Raw genomic sequence first — 12,546 nt, 5'->3', positions numbered from 1 at the left:
AGAGTTTGCTTTCTTACCAAAAGACACAGAGGACTGTGAGGTGTGGATTTTGAAGCCAGTGAAAACAAATTGAAGGCTCCACTTACTTAAAACACATTTGTCAAGATTATGGTTTATGACCAGGTTAGTGAAAACATGGGTTGGTATAAAAGAAGATCTCACAAGGCTTGGATAATTTAGACAAATGTAATGGCGTTCTTCACAGTGTACTATAAATGGGTAAATCATACTAACTGCATTGATGAAATATTGGAAGAATTGTAGTTAACCATTGCAGCTGCACATGAAAGGATTGTAAGGCACAAAGGCTTCTACTGTGCTGGGGGTTCCATCCTACAAGTCACAGCCAAAGCTGTTAATGTAGTGGGACCATTGAATTATCTCAATCAGCCTAAGGTCAAGACAAAAAGACTAGACAGCAGCCAATGGGCTTAGGTTTCTCAGAATAGGCTCAAGAAGCTCCAACTGTTCTCATTATAAAGAAAGGCATGACTCAAGTGTTCGAACTCATAACATGACAATTCTAAACGGGGTGCAAGAGCAGAGGGAGCTGGGTGTATATGTGCATAAGACATTGAAGGTGACAGGACAGGTTGACAGAGCAGTTAATAAAGCATACAGTATCTGGGCTTTATTAATAGGGGCATAGAGTACAAGAGCAAGGAGGTTATGTTGAACTTGTGTAAGACACTAGTTTGGCCTCAGCTGGAGTATTGCATCCAGTTCTGGGCACTGCACTTTAGGAAGGATATGAAGGCGTTAGAGAGGGTAGATAAAAGATTCACGAGATTAATACCAGGGTTTAGGAACTTCAGTTATGATGATAGATTGGAGAAGTTAGGTCTGTTTTCCTTGAAGAGAAGGCGGAGAGGAGATTTGATTGAGGTATTCAAAATCATGAGGGGTCTGGACAGAGTAGATAGGGAGAAACTGTTCCCACTCATGGAAGGATCGAGTACGAGAGGGCACAGATTTCAAGAAATTGACAAAAGAAGCAAAAGCGACATGAGGAAAAACTTCTTCACGCAGCGTGTGGTTAAGGTCTGGAATGGACTGCTTGACAGTGTGGTGGAGGCAGGTTCAATTGAAGCATTCAAAAGGGAGCTATATGACAAGGAAGAATGTGCAGCGTTATGGGGAGAAGGCGGTGGAGTGACACTAGGTGAATTGCTCATTCAGAGAGCAGGTGCAGACATGATGGGCCGAATGGCCTCCTTCTGTGCAGTAACAATTCTGCGACTTGGTTTCTGATCTTTAAGATGCATTTCCAGTTTTGCAATGAGTATGCCTCCTGAACACAAATTCAGAACTGGGTAATTCTTGTCATAAAAACATAAGAAATAGGAGTAGGCCACATGGCCCCTTGAGTCAATAAGATCATGGCTGATCCTCAATCTCACTCCACTTTCCCACCTGATCCACATATCCCTTAATTCTTTTGAAGTCCCTTAGTGTCACAGACTCGCAGCCTTTAATGTTAAAAATTCCAAGGAGAGTGGAATCATAGATTTTTGTACTGTGGTCATCAAAATATTGATTCTGAAAGAACCACTGACTTTGACTGTGGTACCTCGTCACCCTCACCATTTCTAAGGCAAAGAAGGAGCATCAACAAAAGTCTTCACATTGAGGATACCCTCCATCGTGTTGTGTAGCACTACAACCATGCTAAATGGGATAGATTTCTAACAGGTCTAGCAATGCAAAACTGGGCATCGATGTGTTGTGGGCCAACAGCAGCAGAATTGTACTGAACCACAATCTGTAACCACATGGTCCGACATATTCCCCATTCTACCCATCAAGCCAGGGGACCAACCCTGGTTCAATGCAGAGTGCAGGAGGTCATGCCAGGAGCAGCACCAGGCGTACCAGGGGCCAACCTGGTGAAGCTACAACAGAGGACTTACTTGCCTGCCAAATAGCATAAGTAGCATGCGATAGACAAAGCTTAACGATCCCATAACTAACAGATCAGATCTAAGCTCTGCAGTCCTGCCACATCCAGTTGTGAATGATGGTGGACAATTAAACATCTAACTGGAGGAGGTGGCTCCACAAATATCCCAATCCTCAATGATGGGGGAGCCCAGCACATCAGTGCAAAAGACAAGGCTGAAGCATTTGCAACAATCTTCAGCCAGAACCGAGTGGATGGTCCATCTCAGCCTCTTCCTGATGTCCCCAGCATCACAGATATCAGTCTTCAGCCAATTTGATCCACTCCGCGTGATATCAATAAACGACTGAAGACACTGGATATGGAGGCCTGCTCAAGTCGGGAAAAAAGAACCCGACCTGAACCCAACCGAACCACTGCAGAAACAAGCCCGACCCGGCCTGAATCCCTCCGACGCTGCCCCGAGCCTGACCCGCCCCGACCATCTTTTTACCCGCCTTCGGACTCGGAATCTCCACGAAGCTGCAGTGCATGCGCGATGACATCATCGTGACATCACTCGTTCACTGCGCAGACTCATTTTCGTCCCGGACTCCCAGCTCAGGTAAGTTTTTAAAATTTCAATACTTACCAACAGAGCACTTACCATGTGTGTCCGGCCCAACCCGTGCCCGAACGTCATGCCTGAAGATGGACACATGTCGTCGGGTCCCGGTCAGGTAGCAGGCCTTTAACTGGATGCTGCAAAGGCTACGGGCCTTTACAACATTTCAGCAATAGTTCTGAAGACCAGTGCTCCAGAACTTTCCATGCCCCTAGCCAAGCTGTTCCAGTATAGCTATAACAACGGCATCTACCTGGCAATGTGGAAAATTGCCCAGGTGTGTCCTGTACACAGAATGCAGGACAAGTCCAACCCGGCCAATTACTGTCCCATCAGTCTACTCTTGATCATCAATAAAGTGATGGAAGGTGACGACAGTGCCATCAAGCGGCACCTGCTCAGTAATAACCTGCTCAGTGAACCTCAGTTTGGGTTTCGTTAGGGCCACTCAGCTCCTGACCTCATTACAGCCTTGGTTCAAACATGGACAAAAGAGCTGAACTCCAAGAGGTGAGATGCGAGTGACTGCCCTTGACATCAAGGGAGCATTTGACCAAGTATGGCATCAAGGAGCCCTAGCAAAACTGGAGTCAATGCGAATCAGGGGGAAAACTCTCTGCTGGTTGGAGTCATACCTAGCGCAAAGGAAGATGGTTGTGGTTGTTGGAGGTCAATCACCTCAGCTCCAGGACATCACTGCAGGAGTTCCTCAGGGTAGTGTCCTAGGCCTAATCATCTTCAGCTGCTTCATCAATGGCCTTCAATCGTAAAGGCAGAAGTGTGGATGTTCGATGATGATTGCACAATGTTCAGCACCATTCGTGACTCCCCAGATACTGAATTAGTCCGTGTAAAAATGCAGCAAGACCTGGACAATATCCAGGCTTGGACTGATAAGAGGCAAGAAACATTTGCACCACACAAGTGCCAGACAATGACCATCTCCAACAAGAGAGAATCTAGCTATCTCCTCTTTACATTCAATGGCATTACAATCGCTGAATCTCTCACTATCAACATCTTGGGGGATACTACTGACCAGAAACCGAACTGGAGTAGCCATATAAATACCGTGGCTACAAGAGCAGGTCAGATGCTCGGAATCCTGCAGTGAGTAACTCACCTCCTGACTCCCCAAAGCCTGTCCACCATCTACAAGGCACAAGTCAGGAGTGTGATGGAATGCTCTCCACTTGCCTGGATGGGTGCAGCTCCAACACGCAAGAAGCTCAACATCATCCAGGACAAAGCAGCCCACTTGATTGGGACCTCATCCATAAACATATACTCCCTCCACCACCGACGTACAGTGGCAACTGTGTGTATCATCTACAAGATGCACTTCAGCAACGCACCAAGGCTCCTTGGACAGCACCTTCCAAACCTGTGACCTCTACCACCTAAAAGGACAAGGGCAACAAATGCACGGGAACACCACCACCTGCAAGTTTCCCTCCAAGCCACACACCATCCTGACTTGGAACTATATTGCTGTTCCTTCACTGTCACTGGGTCAAAATCCTGGAACTCCCTTCCTAACAGCACTGTGGGTGTACCTACCTCACATGAACTGTAGCAGTTCAAGAAGGCAGCTCACCACCACCTTCTCAAGGGCAATTAGGGATGGACAATAAATGCTGGCCTAGCCAGCGACGCCCACATTCCATGAATGAATAAAGCTATATCCTTCAGCTGTCAACTGTAAATAATCTCTGCCAACGACACAGAATGATAATCTTGTGCTTAGTTTGTTCGGAACCCGGAGAAAAAATAAAGCACTCACCTTTTATGTTTCGTCCTGATGGGCCGACCCATATGAAATATGGATCCACTAATTCTTTTTCTGAAAGCTCCTGAGTTGTACAGAGAAGAGCTGGACTATCATGGTACATCTTCACGTAAACTTTTACTAGGAAAGAGTTAATGAAGATTATCAGTAATGGCATAGCAGGATTGCACTGTCACAATGTATAATGTAAATTATTCACCTGAAGTTGGAGAATGTCATAATCCCCATTTCTTTATAAAAATACTCCCTCTCCCTTTTCTCCTCTTCTCTAGTGAAGACACTGACTCACATAAGGTGCAGTTCTACAGGTGCTGAAGCCCTCCAGGCCATTTTTCTTGTCAGAGCTTAAACAATGAAATGCCAGCTGGCTAACTCACCAAGGAGCTTTTTATTCTCACACAGAATCCAAACGTATGCACTTTCTAGTGGAGGTTACTGGATCGCAATTTGGAGCAGTTACCGAGCGACAGAGGCCAATTGTATGTAACTGTTCCAGCTGAGATCTGTTAACATGGCACAAACTGGAAACTGAACCTGAGATTTCTTTTGTCTGCATGGGTTGTCATCTACACCTCTGAAAAACATTTTCAAGCAAGTCCCGAACCAGAATATGAAGACTTTCAGTTATCTGCCTGATGAATGCATCAGCTCCAAATAATTGGTAACAGTACTGCCACTCTATCGAGTTCTTCTTCAGACTTGTGAACTGAAGGACACAGTAATACAAGGAGAGACAGACACTGATACGTTGGCACAGTCACTGAGACATCAGCATAAATATTGGGACAAGTCTGACACACTGTAAAACACTGATACAATAGAACTAAGAGAGGCACTGAGACAGATCCAGATACTGAAACATCAGTACAGATGTGAAATACTGAGGCAGCAGCACAGCTGCAGATTTAATGCAAACAGTGCAATTTTGTTTTGTTGCCTTGTTGCCAGTAGTGGGAATCATGGCAGACACTCAAAAAAGTTGATGTGAAAGTTCATTGAAGGGGCGGCACAGTGGCTAGCACCGCAGCCTCACAGCTCCAGCGACCCAGGTTTGGTTCTGGCTACTGTCTGTGCGGAGTTTGCAAGTTCTCCTTGTGACTGCGTGGGTTTCCGCCGGGCGCTCCGGTTTCCTACGACAGCCAATGACTTGTGGGTTGATAGGTAAATTGGCCATTGTAAATTGCCCCTAGTGTAGGTAGGTGGTTGGAGAATGGTGGGGATGTGGTAGGGAATATGGGATTAATGTAGGATTAGTATAAATGGGTGGTTGTTAGTCGGCACAGACTCGGTGGGCCGAAGGGCCTGTTTCAGTGCTGTATGTCTCTATGACTCTATGAAGGATTAATAATTGATTTATCACTAAAATTGATCATATGAGAATGTACAGTGTTAAATCACAGCTATTAATATCAGTCACAATAACATTTTTGCAAGCTGTAACCAATATATCTCTTATCCTTCCTGAGAGTTGGAAAAAATTGGGTTGTTGTTTTGCCTCAAATAAATTTAAACTGGATTTATTGACCCCTCTTTGTTCAAAACACCAAGTCTTTTCTTCAAAAAAACTTTATACGCTGTCTATACACCATTTATTTGTTTTTTGTTTAGTCAATAAGTTCCCTTCATTTTCAGGTCTTGCATCATGTACCATCCTCACCAAGGTAATTGGTGCCAACCACTGATCTTGCCTCTAGATACCTGGTTTGTTGCTGTTTCCATAAACCTCTTTGATTTGTTCAGGGTTTTCTTGGTAAATGTGTGTGATGTCAATGACCTCAATGGCTCTGCCTGTGTTGAAAAAGAACAGCGACAGTTGTAATATCACCACCTACAGGTTAATTTGTTAAAAGTATTTCACAGGCTATCTGCCATTGTGTCTTTAGGAGTGAAGTAGCTACAACATCTGTAAACCCTACACAATACACAGAATAACAAGATGTGTTTAGAAATTAAAACTATGGAGTTATTTTGCTGTGATGATCAGAGCTTTGGTATGTGCATAAATAGCTGTTTTTCTCTGCTTCCTCTTCTGAAGACACTGCCTTTTCCTTACATATAGTTTCACAGTGCCAATACCCATCTGCTACCTAACTCAATTGAACATTATTCATGTACTAGCAGAGACCCACAAAATATTTGTGCTGAAATTAATATCTTTATTGCAATGGTACTTCTTTAACTCCCCATCCTATGTCATACCATCCCTCTCAAGCCATACACATCACATTTCTTTCATATCATCCCCATCCAATCCCCCATCCCACCCCTTCATCTTATGCCATCCCCACCTGCCATGGCATCCCATACCTCCCAGGCTGATGCCCACCCTCCCATGCCGGGTCCCCCCTCCGCTCACTTTCCCATGCCGCGCCTCCCCCCCGCCCCCCAAACCCCTTCCAACCCAAATGCTGTCCCCATCCCTACCCCCACCCATGTTGTCCCCCCCTCCAATGCTGTTCACTCCCTTCCATGCAATCCCCCACCCCTGCCATGCTGTTCCCCTGACCTCATCGTTGTCAACAGCCATCGGTGGGAAGCTGCAGTCGAGTAACCAAGGCCGAGGAGAAGCGGGCACTGCGGGCCAGAGCCCAGTAACTGAGGCCGGGGAGCAGTGAGAGCTGGAGCCCAGTTAGCGAGGGTGGGGAGCAGCGAGAACCGGAGCCCAGTAACCATGGCGCATGCCAGGCTCCGTCCGCCAAATCAACCCACCGATCAATCAGAAAATGCAAACAGACAAAAGCTGTGTATTACTATTGAAGACATGCTAAGATAGAGATGGGCGATTTTTAACTGCTGGATCATATTTCTCGCCTGCAAAACAGAAGGCCAGTAATTAAAAATGATGGGGGAGGGAGGGAGCTGTTCTCAGCCATCCCATTGACACCCAAAGCCAACATAATTTAGATGGGCCTGTAAATGGGTGAGCAACCTGACGACCTGGAACAGGTGGGAGGCAGTTTACATATGCAAATCCAGATCCAATGGCAATGATATAAATGGTTACGTGTATGCGCTGCCAATTTGTACCAGGTATGGGGTGGTTTAAGTTGCAGTCTTTAAAAGCACCATTGGTGGTCACTTAAGAAATGGCCTAGGGAACTTTATTTTTTGTTGGGAAGATTTCAATTTTTCATACATAGCACAGAAGCAGAAGCAATTCTAACCATGCCCTGTCGGCTGAAATGGGACAAGAGAGGTTAAATTTGCCAATGGGACTCAACTCCCGACGTCCTGCTCTCTTCCCACAGGCTCTAATTTTAATCTGCTCTTCTGAGTAGATGGGAAGGACATCCACAGGAAACTAGCAGAATCCTTTGTTAAATATGCAGATTGGACTCACATGTTACTATTTTCATTAGAGACCTGCGCTGAGAAACTGCTGTGGCTTTCCCATCAAGCCAACCTAGCAGAAAGTGGCACTGAGGCCAGAAGAGGACCAAAAATGGTAGTATTGATAGAGGAGGATGCGGGAATGGAAGCAGGCAGCAAGAATGGGAGGAGGAAGAGGGGGAATGGGGAGGAGGAAGAGGGGGAATGGGGAGGAGGAAGAGGGGGAATGGAGAGGAGGGGGAATGGGGAGGGTGAGGAATGGGGTATAAAGTATGGCGAATGGGGAAAGGGGTAAGAGGGCAATAGGGACTAGAGGAATAAGGGGATGGGAGAATAGGAGTAATGGGGGATTGAGCAATGGGACACTGGGGGGAATGGGGGTATGAGGGGATTGGACAATGGGGAATTGGGCAATGGGGAAATGAGGGGATTGGGTGATGAGGGAGTTGAACAATGGGGGGGGGGTTGGGGTATGAGCGATTGGGCAATTAGGAATCAGGGCAATGGGGGATAGGGACTCGGGGAAGGGGATTTGGTCAAATGGAGGCCGGGAGTGGGGCGAAATGGGCAATAGATGGTTTGGGCAATAAATAGATCGGAAAATGGGGATCAGGCAATGGGAGAATTGGGCATTTGTGGGAATGGGGTGAAGGGAGAATGGGCAGTGGGGATTTGCGAATTAGGAATCGGAGCAATGGGGGATGTGGACTGGGGAAGGGGAATGGGGTTTGGGGCAATGCTTGGGGAATGGTGGTGGTGCGAATAGCGAGCGCACAGTTTGAGGCCGCAACGCCAGGCCGATCTGCTCGGCTCGGCTGTTTATTTTCAAACTCCCTTCAGCTGCGGCAGCCATTTTCCCCTGCCCCAGAGTGAACCACCCCCAACTCACGGAGAGCACCTTACCTGTCATAGCGCACAGCAGGATTGCCAGCGCCGTTACTCGGAGCCGCTGCCGACCCACCTCGCTGCTCCTCATGGTCGGCGGTGCCACCGCAGCGAGGAGGCCTCGCACCAACCGACACACACGCGCTCGTGTCGCGTGCCACCACCCACGCCTGCGCAGTGCCGCGGGGAGAGCGCGGGAAGCCTTGAAGCATGCGCTGCGCAGCCGGCCGCCGGCTCCACCTCCTGACTGCGGCTGCGCGGGAGGTCACCAAGGCTGGCACGACGGTCGTCGAGCGTTCGACGCTTGCTCGCTAATAGATTCTTATTATATTCAAAACAACTTTGATATCGACGGTTCGTTAACTTTTGCCACAATTATCTGTGTATATTTAAAATTTAGAGCTAAGTTTAGGAAAGCAGCAACAATATGCAGGCTTCGATGAACAAGGCCCCGCCTCCAAAGCGTGTTTTTTATTCATGAATCTGTCTGTCAGTTGACCGTGATGCGACACGTTTCGTGCGTTGGCCGTTTTCCCGCCCATGACGTAGTGACGCATGGAATCCAGACGGCAGGCATCTGCGTGATTACGCACAATATCCCAGTTACGTGCTGGCGTCACGGAAGAACGGAAGCGTGCGCTGAGGGATTCTCCCGCCTGCTGCTCGGCGTCAATGTATCCATGTGAAAGAGCGAGAGCGGCGCCGCACTGCAGACACACGTGGAATCGGCAAAACAGCGGCAAAGCGCAGGTTAGACAGCGATATAGCGGCATTCCTCACACACACGCTACAGGGATTGGGAATACTTTGGGGCACATCCAGTAGTTTTTTTTTTAGGATTACATGAAATGTTTTGATGCGCAAATGAGAAGGTTACGAATAGCAGAATAGATGGGAAACTTGAACAAAGTATTTCAATACCGGTGGGGATTTAATTGTCATTCAGTTACTGTTTGCTTTGTTTTAATTGCCTCGTTTAGAAGTTCCGCGTACGAATCCCGTGACGAAAACGCGATCTGATGTTAGTCGAGGCGTAAACAGTAGATTACCAACTTGACAGCCCAGAGCGGAGCAAACAATATATTAAACTTCTGTCTTAATTTGGGAGCGATTGTAATGAAATCGATTTTATACTCAAATACTGAACGGATATCTGATCTAAATTGCATTTTTAGATTAACGGAAAGGTTGTGCATAAAATTTTTTAAGTGGCGAAGGTCGTGAACGACTAATATGAAAATATGCAGTATTAATGTCATCTGAATAAGTGTTTATGTATTTGAGGTTGTTGTAAATACCGATGCCGTGGAATTTGGTAGTAGGCTGTCACTCTTGCCATGAAACATGCTGGAGTGCTGGTCTTGGAAAGAGTTGCTTATTTTGACAAGTCTGCTGACTTTGAGGGAATCGTGTGCGTGTGAGTAGGTACCTCGATTTGTTTCAACACTTCTGTTGCGAAAAGACATTTCGATGCACTTTGAGTTACGTAATGAAATTATGCAACAATCTTTTGAAGAATGGTTTTTGTAAGACTGCTTTCTTCTGGAGGCGTTTTTTTTAAATAAAAAAAAAGGTAAATGCTGGAAGTCGGAGACAAAAAGAGAAGCTGCTGGAATCACTCAGCAGGCCGGCCAGCATTTGTGGAGAGAAGAGCAGGCAGTGTTTCAGCTACAACTCTGTTCTGAAATGCGGCAGGTGCCAGCCGCCCTGCTGTGTCTTTCCAGTTTCTACTGTAGAGGTCTCATTCTTGTTGGAACCATTGCCTGCCCACTGCAATCATGTCTTTTGTCTGGCTGTGATAATACATATTAAAGCTAAATTATTTGAGTTTTTCGCCTACCGGTGTCTGAGGCCTGCTTTCATATTGTCTTAAACACGCATCAAGGGTCTTAAATACATCGGAACAATTCGTCTGAAGTGGTGCAGAAATCAAACTGCATATGTGAGAAGGTTTCTGGATGTACTCCGACCACACGGATACTAACGGTGAATTTCCTGGTAAAAGATGTTCTTTTGGAATGTGATAATTCATTTTTATGAAGTATTTTCCTCCGAAAAAATAAAGGTTTCGTTCATTGGTTCAAACATATCGCGGTTTAGTTATTTTATGAGTGGATTTTCTGGAACGTTTTTTCTTTGTAACAGGCCTGAGTGCAGAACTTGTGGATCTTCGCGCACTTTGGAATGGAGCTGACTTTACTGAAGAGTAGCACATCCAGTAGATTATTTAAAACAATCCTGTCTAATAATTTCAGCAGAATTTGGACTGATAAAAATAGGACTGGTCAATAACTTCTTTTACAGCCGGACATAATATAACATGTCAAACTCTTCAGCTTTCCAAAGTGGATTCAGATTAAAATACTCAGCACTACACAGTGATTTACAAACATGTCCAATACTTCCCTGTGCTCACTGACATACCCTTAGCTACTTTGCCCACAGGCAATGCTTTGCAGTTGGGCAAGAGCAGCCATTTTGAAGAAGAATTAATTGTGAATGTGACAGATTGGTACCCAATGCTGTGCAGTGGTGGGGAGTGATCTTCAGTAGTACCGCATGCAGGAACATCTCAACTAGCAAATCTTAGGGATATAAATACAGGATGTGTTGCTACCAGTAGTGACAGATAACAGGTTGTTTAAAAGCAAATCTGTCTATTATAAATCTTGAGGGTAAGTGATATCATGCTGAACTTCGAGAGAAAATAATTATTGCATCTTCTACATTTAGCATTGCAGCATTTTTAGAATTATATCTTTCTGGCATCACAGTTGTTCTAGCTGTCGTCTGAAAGGACCACAGGCACCTTACCCCATTAGAGAAAGACAGTTGGTAATGTATAACTTGAGGGTCACCGCTCTGCAAGCACAGGGCAAGGCAAGGAGGCAGGGCTCCATGAGCTACCATAACCAACCAGTACAGGAATTAAACCTGTGCTGTTGGCATTTTTCTGCATCACACTCTAGCTGCCTAGCCAACTGAGCTAACCAACCCCCAGGGCATCATAGTAAAGCAGTGTTTATAAGTGTCTGCCCAATGGTGGTGTATTTTATTAGCAGAATCGTGTGTTACAGAGTCGTCACAATCCCCTAAACGTAGCTATGCAGTTATGGAAAAGGTGTCAAACAGTGACACCCAATGGGAAGGAAGGAAAATCTAAAGCAGACTAACTCCATGGCAATCTCCTACATTTCTTGGTGGCAGCTTGTAGAGCAGTGTTAGCAAAGCTTCACTCTTTTGGGTTGGATTGTTCAGATCAAAATTATTATTTTTTTATTTCTTGAAATCTTCCCTTAAATAGATGTTCAGTTGTATAAAATTCTGGAACTGAATGACGAGGATCACTTAAAGCAGGAATCCTTGACTATCACATCAAACTTCAACTGCACCTCTGGTGTGAGGATGAGACCACTGGATTTGAGCCACCTCGTACAGTAATCTCTCAAATTCGTTTGGGTGCTTGTCTGCTCTCCAATACTGAACTGCCTTGATTCAGGTTTTCCAGTGTCCTAGTGCCACCTAAGTAACCAAAAGAACTTGTTCAGGTGCAACAGGAATAAAATAAGAAGTGTTACAAAACATGAACTGTGTCTTTTCCTATTACAGAGCAGCAATATCTCGGGTAAGGCAGCCTAGTTATATTGGTGCTAGTAGTAACCAGAATTTGTGAATTCATCCTGGCAAGTTGTGAAATTGACTTCAATAAATCTGGGTGGCCACCAATAAAATAACCATGAGAGCTGCCAGACTTTCATATAAACCCAACTGGTTTACTTCAGGGGAAGGAACCTGTTACTCCTGCCTGGTCTGGTTGACATGTAGCTTTGGCCCTCACTGCTTGTATCCCAAGAAAAACATAGAATGATAAAGCATAGAAGGAGGCCATCCGGCCCACCTTTGAAAAAACGATCCAATAAGTCCCATTCCCCCAGTTATGTCCCCATAGCCCTTCAAATATTTATCCAACTCCCTTTGAAAGTTATTATTGAATCTGCTTCCACTGCTCTTTCAGGCAGCGTATTCTAGATCACAACA

General features: G+C 45.6%; 2 protein-coding genes across 6 annotated transcripts in view; one reads left to right on the top strand and one right to left on the bottom strand.

The window, feature by feature from the left end:
- The window catches only part of LOC137347968 (zona pellucida-binding protein 2-like), a 50,331-nt gene extending 41,384 nt beyond the window's left edge, over positions 1 to 8,947 (bottom strand). For both annotated transcript variants that reach the window (XM_068013034.1, XM_068013035.1), the window contains exons 1-3: positions 8,527 to 8,947; positions 5,992 to 6,081; positions 4,288 to 4,413 (exon numbers count right to left, since the gene is read on the bottom strand). In XM_068013034.1, the coding sequence (XP_067869135.1) occupies positions 4,288 to 4,413; positions 5,992 to 6,081; positions 8,527 to 8,599 (289 nt within the window). In that variant the 5' untranslated portion in view covers positions 8,600 to 8,947. The remainder of the gene's footprint in view (positions 1 to 4,287; positions 4,414 to 5,991; positions 6,082 to 8,526) is intronic.
- A 182-nt stretch (positions 8,948 to 9,129) lies between these two features.
- LOC137348261 (zinc finger protein Aiolos-like) overlaps positions 9,130 to 12,546 on the top strand; it is a 213,415-nt gene continuing 209,998 nt past the window's right edge. For 3 of the 4 annotated variants that reach the window (XR_010969106.1, XM_068013689.1, XM_068013688.1), the window contains exon 1: positions 9,130 to 9,258. The gene's annotated coding sequence lies outside the window, so the exon portion shown is untranslated. The remainder of the gene's footprint in view (positions 9,259 to 12,546) is intronic. The other variant, XM_068013690.1, reaches the window with a different exon arrangement.

This window comes from Heterodontus francisci, chromosome 33, assembly GCF_036365525.1.
Source record: "Heterodontus francisci isolate sHetFra1 chromosome 33, sHetFra1.hap1, whole genome shotgun sequence".
Classification (NCBI taxonomy): domain Eukaryota; kingdom Metazoa; phylum Chordata; class Chondrichthyes; order Heterodontiformes; family Heterodontidae; genus Heterodontus; species Heterodontus francisci.
This window is presented reverse-complemented; position numbering and strand designations above follow the sequence as displayed.